The sequence below is a fragment of the Artibeus jamaicensis genome, unplaced genomic scaffold (genome assembly GCF_021234435.1).
Source record: "Artibeus jamaicensis isolate MK-2021 breed Jamaican fruit bat unplaced genomic scaffold, CSHL_Jam_final contig_1879, whole genome shotgun sequence".
Classification (NCBI taxonomy): Eukaryota; Metazoa; Chordata; class Mammalia; order Chiroptera; family Phyllostomidae; genus Artibeus; species Artibeus jamaicensis.
This window is the reverse complement of record NW_026521383.1, coordinates 103,137-125,412: the sequence shown is the minus strand read 5'-3', so window position 1 is coordinate 125,412 and position 22,276 is coordinate 103,137. Positions and strand designations below refer to the sequence as shown.

At 42.9% G+C, this 22,276-nt stretch overlaps 1 protein-coding gene and 1 pseudogene across 1 annotated transcript in view; both read left to right on the top strand.

Annotated features, from left to right (window-relative positions):
- Window positions 1–401: 401 nt before the first annotated feature.
- LOC128628397 (heterogeneous nuclear ribonucleoprotein A1-like 2) lies at window positions 402–1,316 on the top strand (annotated as a pseudogene).
- Window positions 1,317–10,989: 9,673 nt separating this feature from the next.
- The window catches only part of LOC119044118 (uncharacterized), a 76,534-nt gene continuing 65,247 nt past the window's right edge, over window positions 10,990–22,276 (top strand). The window contains exons 1-8 of the mRNA XM_053672062.1: window positions 10,990–11,226; window positions 12,357–12,464; window positions 13,133–13,243; window positions 13,961–14,071; window positions 16,124–16,317; window positions 16,909–17,001; window positions 17,640–17,835; window positions 17,948–18,190. Of these exons, the coding sequence (XP_053528037.1) occupies window positions 12,447–12,464; window positions 13,133–13,243; window positions 13,961–14,071; window positions 16,124–16,317; window positions 16,909–17,001; window positions 17,640–17,835; window positions 17,948–18,190 (966 nt within the window). The 5' untranslated portion in view covers window positions 10,990–11,226; window positions 12,357–12,446. The remainder of the gene's footprint in view (window positions 11,227–12,356; window positions 12,465–13,132; window positions 13,244–13,960; window positions 14,072–16,123; window positions 16,318–16,908; window positions 17,002–17,639; window positions 17,836–17,947; window positions 18,191–22,276) is intronic.

Below are 22,276 nucleotides of genomic sequence, written 5' to 3'. Positions count from 1 at the left end.
CTAGTGGATTTTGTAGGTTAGTTAGGAACTGGGATGCTTTAGATAAATGTTGGCTGTTGATAATATCATTGAATAATACATCCTTACTATCCAGGCCAATAGTATGGGGTGGTAAAAATGACCATTCAAACTGAAACTTCAAATGAGTCCTGCTAAGTGAGAAAAATTACAATCATTCTGTGACATTTGGAAGTGTTTGCTAAATGGTTAGAAACGCTTCTTGTGGAAAAAAAAAGAAACTTTTCTTGTGGAGATACTTTCATTACATTACTCCTTTCTGCCCATGGATGCTGCTGAGTAACATCGTTGAAGTCCCCTCTCCAGCAGTCATCATGTCCAAGGAAGAGCCCCCCAAGGGTAGGAAGAGCCCCCCAAGGGTAGGAAGAGCCCCCCAAGGGTAGGAAGAGCTCCGGAAGCTATTTATTGAAGGTTTGAGCTTTGAAACAGCAGATGAGAGTCTGAGGAGCCATTTTGAGCAATAGAGACCACCACAGACTGTGTGGTGATAAGAGATCCAAACCCCCAGCGCTCCAGAGGCTTTGGGTTTGTGACCTATGCCACTGTGGAGGAGGTGGATGCAGCCATGAGTGCAAGGCCACACAAGGTGGGTGGAAGAGTTGAGGCGCCAAACAGGGCTGTTTCAAGTGAAGATTCTCAAGGACCGGGTATCCACCTCACACTGTGAGAAAGATTTTTGTAGGTGGTACTAAAGAAGTCACTGGAGGACATCACCTTAGCGATGATTTTGATCAGTGTGGGAGAGGTGAAGTGATTGAAATCATGACTGACCAAGGCAGTGGCAAAAACAGAGGCTTCACTTTTGCAACCTTTGAGGACCATGAATGTGTAGACAACACTGTCCCTCAGAAATAACATGCTGGAAGTGGCCACAACTGAGAAGTAAGGAAGGAACTATTGAAGCATGAGATGGCTAGTGCTTCATCCAGCCAAAGAGGTTGAAGTGGTTCTGAAAACTTTGGAGGTGGTCATGAAGGAAACATCATTTGGCCAGGTTCCGGCCGGGCGGTGGTCGAGGTGGCTTGGGTGGTAGTTGTAGTGGTGGTGGATATGGTGGCAATGGGGATGGCTATAATGGATTTGGTAATGATGGAAGCAGTTGTGAAGGTGGCAGAAGCTACAATGATGTTTGCAATGACAACAGTCAATCTTTAAATTTTGGACCCATGAAAGGAGGAAACTTTGGAGGCAGAAGCTCTGGCCCCTATGGTAGTGGAGGCCAATACTTTGCCAAACCACAAAGTCATGGTGGCTGTGGTGTTTGCAGCAATAGCTGTGGCCATGGCAGAAGGTTTTAATTACTGTTGGAAAGAAAGCTTAGCAGGAGAGGAGAGCCAGAGAAGTGACAGGGTAGGTACAGGTCACAAGAGATTTGTGAACTCAGTCAAGCACAGTGGTGGCAGGGCCTAGTTGCTATAAAGAAGACATGTTTCAGACAATACTCATGTGAATGGGTGGAAACCACCAGGACTGTATTTGTGACTAGTTGTATAACAGGTTATTTTAGTTTCTGTTCTGTGGAAAGTATAAAGCATTCCAACAAAGGGTTTTTAATGTAGTCTTTCTTTTCTTTTTTTTTCTGCCTTCCCTCCCTCCCTCCCGTCCTTCCTCCCTCCCTCTCTCCCATGCTATTGATTGCTCAGTATAGTCTGATCATGATGGTGAATAAATGTGTCTTTAAAAAAACCCCAAAATCTTCTTTTGGTTACAGTGTATAGGATATTATAAAATAGTAAACTCATGTTTGTTTAGTAGGCTGTCGTTCCAACTGTGGAGACATTAAGAATTAGAGTTTTATTTCTTTATAAATTTCACAAGTGCAGTTTGAACAGTGCTGCCTTTTTCTTCGGAGTAGACAGCTTGTGATGCAGCACAAGCATATCTTCTATGCTTTGGTGAATTGTCATACACCTAAGTTGGGATCAGCTTCCAGTGTTTTGTACTTTGTGCCTTCACTGTTAGGAAATCTCTCTGAGAGGATATTCTGAGGTTTTCCACTTCCTCTGGAACCTTGCCATCCCTTCTTCACAGTTACTTTCCTCATTTCCACACACAAACTCACCTTCACAAAGTTCCTCTGGCTGCTCCTCTAGAGTCTCAAGTATTCACGTGGTGGTGGGGGGTTTTCTTCTCTAACCTATTTCCATGTGATTTATATTTCACTTCCAGCATTGCCAGTTATTGTTTCTTTCCTGCACTTTCATCTTTGTGGGCTAATTTTCTTTTCTGAGTATTTTTATAGAATATCACATGGCTTTCCTCCCCACTCTTAGACAAGTAGGCAGCACAAGTACATGCTTTGCTATCTAAGTGAACTGAGTGACAAACGTGCAGTGACTCATCATCAAACAGACTTTGAAGGGTGTAAAGCCATTGGTAGTGTGCTCAACTCTTATTGACATAGTGATTTCTGGACTGAGGAAATAGCAGCCAAGTTGGCACTTTATGCAGTTTCTCCCAGTTAGTGTACAGTGGTCCTGAAGTCTGAACTGTGTTGTTGGGAAAGTGGTGTTATTTAACGCAACTATGGTTACTGGAATCATCAACAATGAAAGCAAAGATTGCCCAGATGTGGAAACAATGAAAGCAAAGATTACCCAGATGTGGAAACTTCTACATTGCATTTATTTGGGGTGTTCTTTGATATAAAAGAGGAGTTCAGAGAAGCATATATGGGGCATGTATATTGGAAGAAATAGAATAAACTGTTATGTCTAAAAGCTTGTTTTAAAAGGAGTTGACTTTTTAAAGAGCAGATGTATTTTTAAATATATTTAATCGATTATGCTACTACAGTTGTCTCAGGTGTTTTCTCCCCTCTATTTCTCTTCACACTTTACCTTCTTCCCTCTAGGATTTGCCATGGTTTTAAGTTTTAAAAATAAATTTTGAATATTAAGCCATTATGAGATGTATTAGCTTATAATTGCTTTCATTCTGTAGGTTGTTTTTTATTTCTTGATGGTTTTCTTTTCTATGCCAAAACTTTTTAGTTTGGTGTCGTCCCATTTGTTTATTTTCCCTTTATATCCGTCGGCCAGTGGTGTATTGGTGAAAATATTACTGTGTGGGATACAATAAATTTTCCTGACAATGTTCTCCTCTAGGGTTTTTATTGTGTCATGACTTATGTTCAAACCTTTTATCCATCTCGAGTTTATTTTTGTGTATGGTGTAGTCGTTGCTTTAGTTTTAATTTATTTTGTAGATTTTATTTATTTATCTTTAGAGGGGAAGAGAAGGAGAGAGTGAGAGAAATATCAATGTATGGCTGCCTTTCGTGCATCCTCCACTGGGAACTGGCCTGCAACCCATGCATGTGCCTTGACTGGGAATCGAACCTGGATCCTCTGGTTTGCAGGCCCATGCTCAATCCATTGAGCTACACCAGTCAGGGCTAATTTTTTTTTGCATGTACATGCCCAGATCTCCCAACACCTCTTATTACAGAGGCTATTTTCAGTTAACTTTGTCCTCCTACTCCCTGAATCTAATATAAATTGAACCTGGCAATGGCAATTGTAGTTGAGCCCTTTTGAAAAGCCCAGTATGTGTATTGTGGTATAGAGGTGCCCAGCCAGTGGATCAGTTCTCCCGTGGGGTATCATGACTGCATTACAACTAGGCTGCTGCGTGACTTGCTCCTGTTAAAACTTTCTCACCATGAGTTGAGGCAGCAAATGCTTACTGTGTATGTTTAAAGTAACTCCCTGAAGTTTGTGGTTATTCTCCCAAAAATTGAAGTGTTACCAGACCAATTACTCTTATCATTTGTGACATTTTTCTTGTTAATCTGTAAGAAGTAACCAGGAACATCCCTTCCATTGCTATCTGTAAAAAGTAATTACCTAATGGAATTTTATGCAGCAGAAAGAAAGAAGGAGCTCCTACCCTTTGCAACAGCATGGATGGAAATGGAAAACATTATGCTGAGTGAAATAAGCCAGACGATGAAAGACAAATGCCATATGATCTCACCTTTAACAGTTAGCTAAACAACAAAACAAACAAGCAAGCAAAATAGAACCAAAGGCACTGAAATAGAGGACAGGCTGACAGTGACCAGAGGGGAGAGGGGAGGGAATTTGAAGGGAAAAGGGGAAGGATATACAGGAACTAGTATAAGGACATATGGACAACAACTAAGGGGGGTGGGAATGGCAGGGAGGTGGGCAGTCCTGATGAGGTGACTGGCTGGGATGGGAGTAAAAGTCAGAAAACTGTACTTGAACAATTGAGTAAAAAGTGTAATTACCTAAAGCAAACCTAAGCATAGTGAATGAAAACCTTCTTTGATGTATGCTATTAGAAAGCCAATAAAAGCCTGTCAAGGCAAGGGCCAACATGCTTTCTTTTGAGAGAGTGGTCGTGCCATCCCTTTTCCTGCACAGGAGTTGGTAGTCCATCTGAATTTGTCTCATATCTCATCCCTAATGCTGCAGACACTGTGGGCCAGTGTCGGCATCCATTTCTGTTTCTGATATTTTATTGTTGTTGTACAAAAATGCCTTTGATTTTTTGAATATTGGCCTTCTATCCCACTGTTTGCCGAAGTTCATTTATTAGGTCTATGAGCATGCTGATCACCAGTGTTTTGAACTGTGCATCTGATAGGTTGGGTGTTTTTTGGTGGCTTAGGGTTATTGGCTTTGGGGCTTTGAGTTCTTGAGCCATGTTTTGGTCTGTTTGTGCCTGGTATGTATGAGTAGCCAAGCCCTAGGTGTTCACCAGGGTGGAGCAACTCAGTTGCTGGGTTGTGACATTGTATGTGGGGGTGGGGTTAAAGAGGGGCAGTGGTGGTCCCCTCTGCTGCTTCCTGCTGCTGGGACATGCATGGTCTGTCTCACTGCTGGCTCCTTCACCCGGTTTATCTGCGTGCCAATGTGTGACCGGGGTCAGCCTGCTGCCTTGCGCCCTCACTGGGTCCACCCATTGCTACCCCACAAGTGGGATCTGCCCACGGCTGCCTGGGTGTCTGGGTCAGTCCAGTGGATCTTTCTTGCCCAACTCTGCTCCGCCACTGGCTCTGCCTTTCTTACCAGTCTGCCTGAATGGTTCGTTGTTGTCGGACTTTCCTATAGTTCAATTTTCTGTGTTTGGCTGCATTTTTGTTATTAAAACTTTGTTGTCTTTAAACTTGGTTGTGTGGGGAGGCTCGGTGTTCCCACCTAGTCCTCCATGTTGGCTGGAAGTTGACAAGTTCATTAATTAGGTTGACTAGGTTTTGGGGGGAGTCTGTAGGATTTTCTGTGTACACTGTCATGTCATCTACAACCAATGACAGTTTTACTTCCTCCTTTGCAATTTGGATGCCTTTTCTTTTTTTTTTTTCTCGTTTCACATTTCACAATCTTGTTTGATTGCTGTGGCTAAGACTTTCCATACTATGTTGAATAGGAGTGGTGAAAGTGGGCATCCTTATCTTGTTCCTGAATTAGTGGGAAAACGTAGTTTTGGCCCATTGATTATGATGTTGGCTGTAGGTCTCTCATGTCTGTGCTTTCTTATGTTGAGGAATACTCTATTCCCACTTTTCTGTGTTTTTCTTATAAATGGGTGCTGTACCATGTTCAATCCTTTTTGTGCATCTGTTGATATGATCATGTGATTTTTGTCTTTGATTTTTTTAAGGTTAGTTCTTTTTTTTGACTTTAAATATATTTTTTTATTTTGTTGATTATGCCATTACATTTGTTCTATTCCCCCCTGTTCTCCTCCACCCTGCACACCCTTCCCCCCACCATTTCCCCTCTTTAGTTCATAAACACGTGTCTCAAATTCTTTAGATTCTATATTTCCCCTGGGGGGTTGTGGGGGAGAGGGGGGGGTGGGGGAGGGATTCTTATCCTCCCCCTATCTATTTTCTATCTACTGTCTGTGCTACTTATTTTCTGTACCTTCTCTTTCCTTCTCCTTCTCCCACTCCCCTGTTGCTAATCCTCCACGTGATCTTTCTTTCTATGGTTTGCTCCTGATCTAGCTGTCCTCTTAGTATGCTTTTGTTTTAGGTATTGTTGTTGATAACTTGAGTTTGCTGTCCTTTCCCTGTTCATCTTTTTTATCTTCTTTTTCTTAGGTAAGTGCCTTTAACATTTCATATAATAAGGGCTTGGTGATGATGAACTCCTTGAATTTGGTCTTATCTGAGAAGCACTTTATCTGCCCTTCCATTCTAAATGAAAAGTTTGCTGGAGAGAGCAATCTTGATTGTAGGACTTTGGTTTTCATGACTTGGAATACCTCTTTCCAGCCCCTTCTTGCCTGTAAGGTCTCCTTTGAGAAATCTGCTGACAGTCTGATGGGAACTTCTTTGTAGGTGACAGTCCCCTTATCTCTTGCTGCTTCTAGGATTCTCTCCTTGATTTTAATCTTGGCTAATGTAATGATGATGTGCCTTGGTGTGTTCCTTCTTGGGTCCAACTTCTTTGGGACTCTCTGAGCTTCCTGGATTTCCTGGAAGTTTGTTTCCTTTGCCAGAACGGGGAAGTTCTCTTTTATTATTTGTTCAAATACGGTTTCCACTCGTGACTGTTCCTCTTCCCCTTCTGGTACCCCTATAATTTGGATGTTGGAATGTTTAAAGATGTCCTGGAGGTTCCTAAGCCTCTCCTCATTTTTTTGAATTCTTGTTTCTTCATTCTTTTCTGTTTGGTCATTTTTTCCTTCCTTTTGGTCTGCTCCCTTGATTTGAGTCCCAGTCTCCTTTCCATTACTATTGGTTTCCTGTGCATTACCATTCATTTCCATTAGTTTCGCTTTCATATGTTTCTGTAATTTGTGACTAAAATCAACCAGTTCTGTGAGCATGCTGATCACCAGTGTTTTGAACTGTGCATCTGAAAGTTTGGCTATTTCTTGATCGCTAGATTTATTGGCTCTTGGGCTCTAAGTTTTTGTTGAGCCATGTTTTTATCAGGTTGTGCCTGTGATGTATGAGGAGAGGCGCCTTAGTCGTTCACCAGGGCGGGGCCACCCAGGTCCCTGGTGTGTGATGCTCTATGTTGGGGCGGGGTCAGAGAGGGAGCAATGGTGGTCCTTTCTGCTTGCCCAGTCTGCCTCACTGCTCGCCCCCTGCCTGTTTATCTGAGTGCAAATGTGCAAGCCCGCAGTCCTGCGCCAGGGCCTGTGCAATCTGTCTCAATGCTCACCTTTTCACTGGTTTATCTGCATGCAAATGCGCGACCAACCGCAGACAGCCAGCTGCACCTCTTCCCTAGTCCTCCCATAGCTACCCTGCACCTAAGATCCGAGCCCCCTATTGCCTGTGTACTGCCTGGCTCAGGGGATCTTCCCTGCCCAACCCGCTCTGGTACTGGCTTTGCTACTCTTACCTGTTTAGCTGTGTGGTTTGCTATTTTCAGACTCCGTGTTGTCAACTTTCTGTGTGGTTTGGTTGCATTTATTGTTGTTAAAACTTTGTTGTTTTTAGGTTTGGTTGAGCGAGGTCGCAAAGTGTTTCCACCCACACCTCCATCTTGGCGGAAGTCCTGTCTTTGATTTTTTAAAATGTGGTGTATTACATTTATTAATCTTCAAATCTTGTACTATCTTTGCATTCCTGGGATGGATCCCTCTTCATCATGGTGTATGATTTTTTTTAATGTATTGGTGTTGTGAATGCCAGTATTTTGTTGAGGATTTGATCATCTATGTTCATCAGCAATATTGGCCTGTGTGTTCTTTCTTTGTTGTGCTTTTCTCTGGTTTTTGGTTTAGGATAATGCTGGCTTCATAAAAAGAGTATGGAAGTGTTCCATGTTCTTGGAATTCGTAGAATAGTCTGAGAAAGATGGGGTTGGCCCTTCCTTAAATGCTTTGTAAAATTCTCCTGTGAAACCATGTGGTTCAGGGCTTTTGTGTGTGAGAAGCTTTCTGATTAGTGTTTTGATTTCAGCAGCTGTTATTGGTCTGTTCAGGCTTTCTGCTGCTTCTTCATTCACTTTTGGAGGATTCTGTTTTTCTAGAAATTTGTCCATTTCACCTGAGTTTTCCAATTTCTTGGCATATAGCTTTTCATAGAAATTTCTTAGGATCTTTTTTATGTCTGTGGTGTCACTTGTACTCTCTCTTGTTTTATTTGTGATTGTGTTTATTTGGGTCCTCTCTCTGTTTTTCTTGATGGCCTCGCTTTAAGGCTTGTTGATTTTGTTCATCCTTTCAAAGAACCAGATCCTGTATTTATTGATCCTTAGAATCACTCCTTTAGTCTGTATGTATTTTAATTCTGCTCTGATCTTGGGTATTTCCTTTCTTCTACTTGCCCTGGGCTGTCTTTGTTGTTCTTCAAGTTCTCGTAGGTGTAGGGTTATGTTGTTGATTGGAAATGTTTCTTTTCTTTTCTTTTTTTTTCCAGATAGACCTGTATACCTGTTACCTTCCCTCTCAGGACTGCCTTTGCGATGTTGCATGCGTTTTGGGTGGTTGTGAATTTCTTTACATATGTTTTGAGGAAGTTTTTGATTTCCTTCTTGACCTCTTTCTTGATGCATTCATTGTTTAATAGCATGCTATTGAATTTCTATGTCTTTGAGTGTTTTTTGCATGTGTTTGTTGAGGTTGTTTTCTAGTTTGAGTCCCTTGTGGTCTGAGAAGTTGTTTGATATGATTTCAGTTTTCTTGAATTTGTTGAGGCTTGTTTTGTGTCCGTCATGTGGTTTATCTTTGAAAATATTCTTTGTGCATTTGAAGCCATGTGTATTTTGCTGCTTTGGGATGAAAGACTCTCTATACATGAGTTAAGTTCATTTGATCTAGGGTGTTTTTCAGTGCCACAATATTTTTGGTTATATTCGGTTTGGAATATCTGTCAATTTTTGAAGGGGGGATGGCTTAAGACCCCCTAGAATAACTGTGTTTCTGCCTATCATCTTTCTTGAATTCCTCTACAATTTTCTTTATGTATTTGGGTGCTCCTGTGTTGTGTACATATAAGTTTATAATGATTATGTCTTCTTATTGGACTCTTTCCTTGAGTATTATGATGTGTCCTTCTGGTTATTTTTTTTATGGCCTTGTTTTTGAAGTCTACTTTGTGTGATATGTGTATTGCTAGCCTGGCTTCTTTTTCTCGTTCATTTGCTTGGAAAATTTGTTTACATACCTTCTCTTTCAGTCTGTGTAGGTCTTTTGTTCTGAGGTGGGTCTTTTGTAGGCAACATATGTTTGGGTCATGTTTTCTTATCCATTCAGCTACTCTATGTCTTTTTATTGGAGCATTGAATCCATTTACATTTAAGGTGATTATTATGATTTCTTTTTCTGGCACATATTTAAAAATTAAATTGTTGCTCAAGTACCGTTTTCTATCATTCAATCCCATCCCCAGATCACCTTCCCTACTGTTCCCCACCTCCTTCCCATTTCCACCCCCCCTTAGTTGTTGTCCATGTGTCCTTTATACTCGTTCCTCTAAATTATTCCCCTTTTCCCCTGAAATTCCATCCCCTCTCCCCACTGGTCAATGTCGGCCTTTTCTCTATTTCAGTGTCTTTGGTTTTATTCTGTTTGCTTGTTTGTTTTATTCTTTAGCTTCCTGTCAAAGGTGAGATCATATGGTATTTGTCTTTCAATGCCTGACCTATTTCACTCAGCATAATGCTTTCCAGTTCCACCCATGCTGCTTCAAGGGTTCAGGAGCTCCTTCTTTCTTTGTCTTGCATAGAATTTTATTGTGGAAATGTACCATGGTTGTTTGATCCACTCATTTACTAATGGGCACCTAGGGTGCTTTCAGCACTTGGCTATTGTAAATTGTGCTGCTATGAGCATTGAGGTGTGTAGGTTCTTTTGGATTGGTGTTTCAGTTTTCTTAGGGTTTAATCCTAGCAGTGGAATTGCAGGCTGAAAAGGCAAATCTATCTGTAGTTTTCTAAGACAATTCCATACTGTTTTTGCTTGTGGTTGTACCAGTCTGCAATCCCACCAACAGTGCCCCAGGGTTCCCTTTTCTCCACAACCTCTCCAACACTTGTTGTTTATTGCTTTGTTTATGATGGCCATTCTGACCGATGTGAAGTGATATCTCATTGTGGCTTTAATGTGCATCTGTCTGATAGCCAGAGATAGTGAGCATTTTTTCATGTGTCTCTGGATCCTCTGTATGTCCTCCTTGTAGAAGTGTCTGTTGAAGTCCTTTTCCCATGTTTTAACTGGGTTGTTTGTCTTCTTAGTGAGGAGTCGTATAAGTTCTTTATATATTTTGGAGATTAAACCCTTGTCTGAGGTATCATTGGCAAGTATCTTTTCCCATACAGTTGGTCCTTTTTTTTTTATTTTAATACTGTTTTCTTCATCCATGCAGAATCTTTTTATTTTGATGAGATCCAATTTGTTTATCCATTACTTTATGTCCCTTGCTCCTGGGGAAATATCAGTAAAAAAGCTGCTTGTGTGAAGTATTTGAGATTTTCCTGCCCATGTTCTTCCCTGGGATTTTAATGGTGTTATGGCTTATATTTCAGTCTTTTGTCTACCTTGAGATTATTTTTGTGACACATGAGCAAACACTAGGGTGGATGGATATGGAATAAAGAGGGGAGGGCTGTGTGTGTGGGCTGGGATGGGAGTAAAAGACAGAAAACTGTACTTGAACAACACTTAAAATAAAAAGAGCTTAGATGCAATAAAATACCAGTGGGGTGTAAACATGGGAAGGAGTTGAGGAGGTATGGGTTGGTGGGCGGTGTTGGGAGGATAAAGGTAGAAAAGTGTACTTGAAAACCAGTAAAAAAATGTTAAAAAGTAATAAATAAAATGGGCAGAGATTTGAACAGATATTTTACTAGAAGCCACTGTGAAGGTTCCTAACACAAAAAATAACATGAGGCAGTTGGTTTGCTTTTAAGTTTAACAAAAGATTACTGGAAGATTTTATGCATGTAGAAGATAATAACTGATCTTTTTGTAATTTCATCTCCTTAAGGTGCAGACCTAAAATCAGGCTTAGTTGGACCCTGTGTTCCTAAGCTCAAAAGGTTGTCCTTGGGCCAGTTCAGATCGATGTTCCACAATATGCCCCAAATGTCCTTGTAAATCTTTCATAAAAGATTGTATTCATTTATTTTTGGAGAGATGAGAAGAGAAGGAGAAAGAAGGGAGAGAAACATCAATGTGTGATTGACTCTTAAGCATCTCCTACTGAGGACCTGGACCAAAACTCATGCATGCGTCATAGACTTGGAAGCGATCCAGCAACACTTTGGATTGCAGGTGCGCATTCAAGCCACTGATCTACAGCAGCCAAGGCCTTTCTTGTAACTCTATTACCTCTGTTTTTCAACATCAGATTCATGGGATGTCAGTCCTTGGGCATTAAGAGACATTATGTCATTCATACTTGAGGATGCCCTTAGATAATGGTTTTCTCCTCAATGTGAAACCTGGGAGACTGGGGAGGCCCTGAAAGCCCAAAGGCTTCCTCAGGACACAAAACTGGTGAGAAACAGGAATTCTGAACTAAGCTTTGTCCCCCAAACCAAGGACCTAATATGTTCCCAGGGACCTGTGGAGAAGATTGTGTTCACTGTCAGTGTACAGATACAGAGATGACATGAGAGTGGAGGGTGAGGACTCAACATCTTCCACGGGACATTGAGAGGCTCTGATTGGAGGAAGAGGCTCAGGTCATAGAACCTTGAAGGGGTGACCTCACTTTCTTTATGACAGACCCCCAAGAGAAATTAGAACTCTGGTAACTAGGCAACCCTATTCTAGAGACAACTGCCCATCCAGGTCAGTTGACTGTAGACAGTCAAGAGGCTGGGATGCCTGTTTGTTGTTTCCCCGTTTTTCGAGGCTCTAGGCCAAAGAAAGTTGATAGTGAGAAAAGTTTCTCATGCTTTAGATGGTGGCGCAAGGGCAGGCGTCATCACCACCTCCCACCACTTGGCAGGATACACCCTCAGGTAATGGTGGGTATGAAGGGCTGGTGCATTCACCCCAGGCTAGCAGCACTGGGATCCCACTTGGGCTGCATCCCAGCACTTGTCCCTCTTCTTGCATATATGTGTGTGTGTTGGAGGTGGGGAGGGACTCCAGATAAAGGGTGCTCATGCTTGGTACAAGACGCTTGTTAGGTGCTAGAAACCTGAAGGGACTGTCAAAGTCATACCGCAGGTCATGGCAGGCAAGATGGGAAGGTGAGTGTTGGAAACAACTCCTCTTCTCACTGGGCCCTCAAGGTGTCATTTTAGTTCTTCCCAGACTGGAGGTGTTTTCAGGTGCTTCTCTGTGCCTTCCTGGTGTGGGGAACAGAAATTGTGGTGGGAACATGCTCCAGTGTCAAGGTGTAGACAGGCCCCTGGCAGCAGCTGACCATTTACTGGGCTTGGTCTTTGCAGAAGTCCAAGGAGGATATCGTAGAGCTGGCTGATGGCTTCTCTTATGCCATTGGCCTGTACAGTGGACCAGTGCCCCAGGCCAGGAACACCATGCAGTGCCGGGCTGAGGTGAGAGCTGTCCCACTCCCAGGGCCCTGAGGTGAATGGGGTGAAATCATAACCTAGAATCAAACGTGGGGCTTTGAGGATTTCACATGCCCACTCCCAAATGACTCTGTACCTGCAATCCTACTACCAGGTTTCTGGTAGGGCAGAAAGCCATTCTTCACATTTGTAAAATCATAGAGAAATCTTGCTGTTCCATTATACTTGTTTTGAATATTTACCTTCCTGTAAAATGTACCTTGTGGAGCCATCACCTCTGCTGTGCTTGAACATCTTCATGTCTACATATCATGACACAGAGAGGGTGGTTTTGCTAAAACCACAAAGAAACCAACATGGGAGGAATGTACATATTTGTTACTATTTGTCTGCAACTTGGCATCTCACAGAACACACAAACCATTTTAAGCCAGGCAGCTCAGCAGCTGTGGACTCGTATATCTCCATATTACCCTGTAGAGAAGGTAATTTTTCTCAGTGATTTTCTTGTTAGACCTTGACATGATGCCATTCTGCTGTAATTTCAGCAGTGTGAGTAGAAACAGCCTCACCGTCTCCTCATAGACTCATAGACTGTGCACTAGTTTGCTAGGTCTCCATTACACAGGGATGCATTTTGTATGGAACGTTACTGAGGACTCCTGGCTCAATACACGGCTGTGTCTTTGCAGAGCTCCCATGATGACATACTTGAGGAGCTAGTGCACGAGAAGGACCATAACATCTACAAGGTAAAGGTACAGGTGCACCAGACCTACACCACCAACCAGCAACAGGCTCAGGTTAGAGCTGGCCCAGGGAGTCTCCACCCCCAGGAAGCCGAGGGGACATGAGGGGACCTACCATATAAGCTCAAATATGAGGATGGTTGCCTCATGGCCCTCCCAGTGCTCTTTCTAAAGTGTTCCACTATCCCCTGCACAGAAGAATCTGGACCTCCCCTTCTCCCACCAGCTATATAAGTCAGGAGAAAGACATTCCTCACATGTTTGTGAGAATGTTCATGAAAAATGTTACACTTCAGAGTAGAGATGGTGAACATGAGCATCTTGCTCTTTTCATTGATTTTCCTAGCAGCCCCAGAATTCTGGTTGAGTAGTCAGCTCTACTGTCCTTGCAGGCCTCCAGATCTTACACATCATCACACTGGATTAGAGGTGTTGTACACAAAATTGACATAGTCAAATATAGGATCATTCCTCTGCACCTTTTCAGTTCACAGAGCAGGACAAACCATGGTAATTTGGCCAATTTAAACAATTTGACTTCATTTACATCTGTACTATCTTATAAAGGAGGTTGTTTCCACAGTCAGCCATTCACTGACTTTGGACTTTGACATGATTCAGTTCTGCATCTCCTTCATCAGGGCTGCCAGGAATGTCCTCACTGTGTCACGCTAGAATGGACACCCTTGTCAGGGCGGCCTTAAGACAGATGCGCAGGTTGCTTGGAGGTTTCTGATGCTTACTGCCCTGATACGGGGTTTGTCTTTGTAGAGTTTGAATGAAGACATCTTGGAAGAGCTTGTCAATGGATTTAACCATTCTACTGCACTAGACAAGGGCAAGGTGCTTTGGTCCACTGATGCCAGCATATGTTGCTCTGAGGTGAGAACTGGGTCGGGAGAGACTCTACATCCGAGACCAAAAGATGACATTCAGGTGTCCAGGAGCAGGATCAATTTGGGGACTCCCACAGGGGCACCCAGTGGCATTCCCAACACTGACCCACAGCCAATGGGATACACAGGAATATGGACTTCATTTTCTCCCACCACCTAGAAGGGAGACTAGAAGTAAAATACTTGTTGTAACCCGAATACTCGGAAAGATCTTTTTGTCATGATACACAACAAGCATATTTGTATTTATCTTAATCTTTTCTCATTGTTTTTTAAATTACCTGACCACTTACTATGCAGAGCAGTGAGTACAACAGTCATTGAAGACAGTCTCCAATAATGGAGGGTGTTCGCCACAGCTCTGCAGCCTGTCAGTGCTGGTAGACATGGTGTCCTTCACCTCAGATGCCATGTCAGCAGTCCGCCAGATCACTTCAGTGTGTCCCAAGGGTCTGGAGTATTGCTGAGGTTGCCATAACATAGGACCCCCTGAGTGATGTAAAGGGCAGACACTTAATTTTTCACAATTTCAGAGACTAAAAGCTAGAAGTGGGGCTGTGGGCACGGCGAGTTCTTTTAGAAAGGTTCTCCCAAGTTCATACATGGCTGTCCCTGACTCTGTGTCACATGCAATCTAGTCTGTGCCTCCTTGTCTTTTCCCTTCTTCTTCTAAGGGCACTGGTCATATTGGGCTAAGACTCACATCACTGAACTCTTTCCACCTTAACATTTCCCCTTCAGTTCATACTCAGAGGCATATTTTGAAGCTCCAGGGCTTCCACAGATGTGGAAGTTGGGTGATACTCTTAAGCCCTCAATGTTTACCTGCACTGTCCTCAGCTGAAAGGACATGCGCACGTAAACTTTTAGTGACCACATCCAGATTCCGAAAGGAAAACTAGTGTTACAGTGCCAACAGAACTTTTGTGATAAAGGCTGCTCCCTTGCACCCCGTGAGTGTTTCTCATTCGTTGTTCTTTAGAGCAATGTGGGGACAATAGGGACAACTGTAACTGAACAACAATTTAAAAGGAAAATAATGAAAACATTGCCAATCCGGTTATAATGTGTCTGTGGCGGTCCCGGTACGTTTTGGTTTTGCTTTTTCCCCAGCACACTTCCACTCACTTGTCAGTGTGTGTCCATCCACAGAAATGGGATCTAAGTGAGTCAGACTCTGAGTCCTGCCTGGTGACCAGCTTTCTCCAGTCAGGTGTCACCAGGCATTTGTCCCAATGCTGTTTCTGCATCCCAAAGTGAGTTTTAATGTGCGAGGGAGGAAAAGAAGTGTTGTTTTGGAAATCACTGGTTTTCATAGGCTGTGTGTGTCCATCATGCACACTTCCCACATAGGGAGAGATGGTGTTCCCCCACCACTTCCGCCCATGTCAGGAACAGATGCGTCTCCGGTAGCTAAGAGGAAATGCCAGGCATCACTAGCTTTGGACAGTTCTCACTTCTAACCTGCATGCCATTCACCAGCTATTTGACATGCACGAGCCTGTGTGATTTCTTCGTTGTAATGACAGTCTGTTTGCTGTTTCCTGGGTGGAAAGCTCTTCCTAAGATGCTGTCTATGGAAATATGTCACTCCTTATCTTACAAAAATGTCTAAGAAACTAATAAATGAATACCCATATTCCACTAAAAATTGATAGTACGTTTTTTGAAATATTTTTGCAGCTCTTTTTAATTTTAATTGTTCAAGTACACTTTCTTGTCTTTTACTCCCATCCCAGCCAAAACACCAAGCCCTTAGAGTAAGTTCCCACCCTCCTACCTCCCTTCCTTTTCCACCCCCCCCTGTTATTGTCCATGTTTCCTTTATACGTGTTCACACGAACACTTCCCCTCTTCTGCTGTAATTTTCTCTTTTTAAAACAACTTGATAAAATCCTATTGAATATGGGTACTCCTCACTCTTCTCTTGCACAAGTCCCTGATGGTCCTGGCAATTTTGGATGAACTCCATACCTCATTCCTCCCCATTGGTTCATAATGATGCCACTGAGTTGATGACTGTCCTGGTCCCACACAGGGTGCATCTGAGTTGACACTGAAATTGACAGAACCCTGCCGACTGCGGGCCCTCCAGGGAGGCACAATGAAGATATTGGCGGAGTTCGTGTCTCCAGCGATGAAGGGTGGAAACTTCTCCCACCTGTCTACCTTCGGGACCCTGCAGCCATCCTTCTCCCGAGCCCTAGTGCTCTTGGGTGATCTGCTGACTTGGTGAGCAAGTGCCATCTTTTCCGCACAGCTCTTATTCTGCCTGCTGCAATCAGAGTGCCATAGAAATGTCAGCACATCTCCCTATGCCCGAGTTAGCTCTTTGAAATGTGGGGTGACAGAGGACAAACCTCATAATATTGTCACGGGGACTATGGAGGGAACAATCCACATAGGTTTCACCTGGCACCTGTCCCTGCAGAAAGGCTTCTGGATGTGCTGTGGCAGTTCATGCCAATTTCTTTTTCTGTCCACCTGGGAAAGTCTCCTGCCTCATCCATCATGCACAGTGTCATTTCTGAGCTTGGAAAACTATCTGTCAAGATGTTAGGGAAAATATTTCATGGACACTTGCACTTATCTTTGATATTGCCACATTAGGAATCTCTGGAAGTAGCAGGAGAATCCAGGCCAACTGAGATATTTGGGATGGTTCTGGTTGGACTTCATTTATTCCACCATTTGTATGAAGTACCAAGTACAAGTAGGTCCCATTAGAAGCATTAAGCATAACTCAAAGAATGAAGCAGACACAAACCCAGACCCTCAGTTCTACTCAGTGAATCAATCAGTCATAATCAGTATCTTTTTCAGGTCCTGTCCTTCAGCCATTGGTTCTGATACAATCAGCATCGTAGGGACACCTCTAGACCTACTGAATAATAACGTCAATGGACATGGTTCAAGGTATGAAATACAAAGCTGGGTGTAGGAAGAAAGGTCTCCCTTATTTGGAAGCACACTGGCTTAGGCAGGGAGGTTCTTCCACCAAGGACATATTCTAGATGTGATTTCAAAGGGAGACCTGTACTCTAGTGGCTTCTATCCCCAGAGGACAGAATTAAGAGAATGTTGGATGGGGTCCCTGGCCTCATACAACCAGAAGGAAGCCAGGCTGCATGTTGCCTTAGGGGCCAAACCCCATCACATTCCACTCCCACTCAGCCTGCCTCTCCTCAGAGTCAACTCTCCCAACCACCATCCCAGGCTCTAAACAGGAGATGTGATCATAGCTTACTCAGCAATCTCCTGCTAAGTTCAGTGTAGATGAGCATGTGCATCAAGTGTTGGGTTAGGCAGTGTATAGACCTTGAGGAGAAATGCCATTGGAAAGAAAAGCCTCACAGGGTCTCCATGACAAGCCTGCTGCATTCCCAGGCCTGATCCTCTAAAGTCATCCATACAGGGGTCGAGGTTGGCATCAGGGTGTTCCCTGATTGGACATGGGCATGAACAAAAGCCCCTCCCAAACAAGACTGTCCTGGGATGGTGCATTGAAATAGGATTCCAGACCCTAACTCTGCTGCCCAACTGTATCTCCTCAGGGCCAAGTCTTCTCCAATGGGCCCCTGGCCAGTCCAGGTCCAGGAGTTTGGAGAGCCCCTACATTTGTCCTTCTTCCATCTGAAGCTGGTCTTGTGCGAGGCCCACCTTCTTTGTGTAGATCTGGAGTATCCTGAGCCCCTGGATGTAAGAGCAGAAGGTGAGGGAAGTACAAGTCCGGGTGATGATCTAGGACAGGTTTTTTCATGGGCAGGACTTCCCTAAAAGGCACCAAGAACATTCCTATCCCTGGAAAGGCAAGTGAAAACCAGGTATGTGTTTAAATCTGTTTCTTTCTGATGCTCCAGAGCCACCTGCAGAGCTGAGACTCACTGCAGAGTTACAGGAAGAACTTGCTCAAGGGCTAGTGCCTGTGTCAGCCAGAGGCCTAGCCCTTGGTAGACCTGGTCTGAAGAACTCCCAGAAGCCAGGATGCAGACATCTTTGTGACAGTCACATCTTGATGGTTTTGGTGAAAGAGTTGAATTACTCTTCTTTGTCGGAGAAGTGGAAGATGCATGAGGCCAATGACAGCAGACAGTGCCTCCCTGAGGTGAGACCTAGCCCGGAGGGGTTCCATACTCATGACAAGAAGGTTATATTCCAGTGCCCCAGAGCCGACTCAGTATAAGGTCTCCCCCAGGGACGTTCAATGATTTTCTCTACACTGTCCAACAGGAAAAGTATAAAAACCCCTTGGACGTTCACTTCCCCTGTACTTTCAAGTACCTTAGAAAGAAAATATGGTATGAATAAACATATTAGGAAAATATGTTCTTTTATTTTAGGGTACACAACAAGCATATTTTCTCTTTACCTTTCTTGTTTGGTTCTTTTGGTTTTGCTTTAAACTAGCTGTCCCGACACACTGCTGAACAGTCAGGTGCAGTCCTTGCAGACATTCTCCAACAGTGCAAGTTGTTTACAACAGTGATGCAGGCTCTCACTGCTGGGTGACATGCTGTGTGATTGACTTCAGGTTCCATTTCATCAGTGCTACAGAAAATTCACCAGAGTGTCCCAAGGATGTAAAAGTTTTCTGGTGTTGCCATAACATAGGACCCCACTGGGTGGTGTATAGAGTAGACACTGGATTTTTGACGATTCCAGAAACTGTTAGAATTGAGAGTGTCTCAGGGCTCCTGTCTTTTCAGGCTTCCTTCCCTTGCTTATATACATGGCCACCTTCTAATGTTGTGACACAGAATTTGTTTTGTGCTTCTATATGTAGTCCCCTGTCACTCTAGGGACACTGGTTATATGGATGTGAGACCCACATCACTGAATTCGCTTAATCATAACTAGTTACTTAAGGACTGCCTGGTGTGGGGAACAAAATTTGTGGTGGGAATCAGATAGAGGCAATGGCCAGACAGACCCGCAATGTCACCTAGGGCAGTAAAGGGCTCAGTCTTTGCTCAAGTCCAAGGAGGCCTTCATAGCACAGTTGGCTGATGGGTTCAATGATGCCGTCAGCCAGTAAAAGCCACAAGTGTAGCAGGCTGGGGATACCATCCCTTATAGGTCTGAGCTGAGAGGCAGACAGTCCAAGAGCCCTGAAATGACAGAAGTGGGATCATGATCAAGACTCAAACGTAGGTCCTGAAGGTTTTCACATACCCACTCCCACATTCATCTGTACCCCAAACCTACTAAATAAGTTGCTGTATGATAGAAGTCCTGGCCTCAAATAGGTTAAAACAAAGAGAAAACCCATCTTCCTTCTTCCGTTTTGATCCTTTCCATTGTGTAACTAAATGTAACACGTATTTTGATGAGTAGAAGATGAACTGGCCTTGAACTTCTTCAAGTGTGCTCAACATTATACAGAGAGGTGATTTCTAATAAGCAAAAAAAACCCCCAAAACATTGGATGCATTAACATATTTGACATAATTGTCTGTCTGTTGACATTTCAGAGAGCATGGAAACCATTTTGAAAGCAAAATGTTGGATCGTTTCCTTCAAAGACCATAGAAAATCATTATAATCTGAAAGTTTAGTAGCTGTGCCTTATTCATGTCCATGTTATCAAACAAAGATGGTAATTTCACAGTGCGACTCAGCATTTCACTGTTGATAGATGCAGACAGGATAACATTTTGCACTGATTTCAGGCATGCTACTAGACAAATTCTCCCTCTGTGCTAATAGACTGTTGACACCTTCGTGGGGTATGCTGTCAGCTGGGAGCAGAGATTCTTGGAAGGTCCCTGATGCCTAGCCTGTCAGTACCCGACGGTACTTTTTAAGACTACCAGTAGTAATATCTTCCACCAGCTGCTCAATGAGCCCTTCCATTATTACTACTACTCGGAAAGGGTGACATGCAGCAGTACCACACTGTCCATCCAGAGGTGGACTTAAGTTGAGAGCTATTCAACTGGAGAATATTCTGGAGAATGCTGGGTATTCTCCAGAACCGGGAGTGAAAGGAGACCTGAGAGGACCAAGGACTAGGCTTAAATATGAGAATGGCTTCCTAACAGCACTCCCAGTGCTTTTCATACACTGACGGACAATCGCATGCAGATGACACTCCACACGTCCACTTCTTCCACCAGCTTCATGGGACAGGAAAATGACACTCCTCACGTATTGCAACCAATAGTAGAAAAAGATGCATGTTCCATTTCACTGTAGAACGTGTACATTTACACTTTGCATTTGTTTTTGTTTTGTCTATCAGTTCCAACTTTCAGCTGCAGTAGACACGTCCCCGGTCCTTGTAAGGCACCACCTGTCCACATCACCACTCTAGAAGGAAGAGGGCATGATACAGCAAAATGGGGACAAAATAAAATGATGGGCATTTCCTGTACACTTTCCCTTCGCAGACCATAGGAAACCTTTGTGCAATGGGCAGATTAGTAGCTGTGTCCTCATGTGATCTCCTGTTATGGTATAACGACCGTAATTTGCTAGAGTGCTTCAGCTTTTCACTTTTGTGAGAGGTGGTCATGATAACAAGTGCTGTGAATTCACCAGTGAGACTGAGAACATTCTCCCCATGTCAGGATAGGGGAACCATCCTTGCATCCCTGGGTGAATCCCACTTGATCATGGTGTATGATCTTTTTGATATATTGTTGGATGCGATTTGCCAATATTTTGTTGAGGATTTTAGCATCTATGTTCATCAGCGATATTGGCCTGGTTTTCTTTCTTTGTTTTGTCTCTGTCTGGTTTTGGAATTCAGATGATGCTGGCTTCATCAAAAGAATTTGGGAGTTTTCCATCCTTCTGGATTTTTTGAAATAGTCTGTGGAGAATAGGGGTTAGCTCTTCCTTAAATGCTTTGTAGAATTCTCCCGTGAAACCATGTGGTCTGGGGCTTTTGTGTGATGGAGTTTTTTGATTACTGCTTCAATTTCTTTTGCTGTTATTGGTGTATTTAGATTTTCTGCTTCTTTTTCACTGAGTTTTGGAAGATTGTATTTTTCTAGAAATGTGTCCATTTCCCCTAGGTTTTCAAATTTCTTGGCATACAGTTCTTCATAGTAATTTCTTACAATCCCTTTTATTTCTGTGGTATCAGTTGTAATCTACCCTCTTTCATTTCTGATTGTGTTTATTTGTGTCCTCTCTCTTCTTTTCTTGATGAGCCTACTTAAAGGCTTGTCTATTTTGTTTATCTTCTCAAAGAACCAACTCCTGGATTCATTGATCCTTACAATTGTGCTTTTAGTTTCTATGTCATTTAATTCTGCTCTAATCTTGGTTATTTCCTTCCTTCTGCTTGCTCTGGGCTGTCTTTGTTGTTGTTCCTGGAGTTCTTGCAGGCGTAGGGTTAGGTTGTTTGTTTGAAATGTTTCTATCTTCTTTAGGTAGGCCTGTATGCTATAAACTTCCCTCTCACGACTGCCTTTGCTGTGTCCCATAAGTTTTGGGTTGTTGTGAGATCGTTTTCATTTGTTTCAGAAACTTTTTGATTTCTTCCTAATTTCATTTTTCACCCATTCGTTGTTTAATAGCATACCATTCAGTCTCCATGTTTTTGGTTGCTTTGGGTTTTTTCCTTTGGGGTTGGTTTCCAATTTCAGTCCCTTGTGGTCAGAGAAGATGCTTGGTATGATTTCAATTTTCTTGAATTTTTTGAGGCTCGTCTTTTGTCCTATCATGTAGTCTATCTTTGAAAATTTTCCATGTGCATTTGAAAAGAATGTGTATTTAGCTTCTTTGGGATGAAGAGCTCTATATATATCAGTTAAGTCCATTTCATCTAGGGTGTTGTTTAATGCCACAATATCTTTCTTGATAATTTGTTTGGAAAATCTGTCCATTTTTGATAGTGGGGTGTTAAAATCCCCTACTATGATTGTGTTGCTGTCAATATCTTTCTTGAAGTCCTCTAAGATTTTCTTGATATATTTGGGTGCCCCTATGTTTGGTGCATATATGTTTACAATGTTAATGTCTTCTTGGTGGATTCTTCCCTTAAGTATAATGAAGTGACCTTCTGGGTCTCTCTTTATGGCCTTTTTTAAAAATTCTATTTTGTCTGATATGAGAATTGCTACCCCAGCTTTTTTTTTCTGGTCCATTTGCTTGGAAAACTTGTTTCCAGCCTTTCACTTTCAGTCTGTGATGGTCTTTTGTCCTGAGGTGGGTCTCTTGTAGGCAGCATATGTGTGGGTCA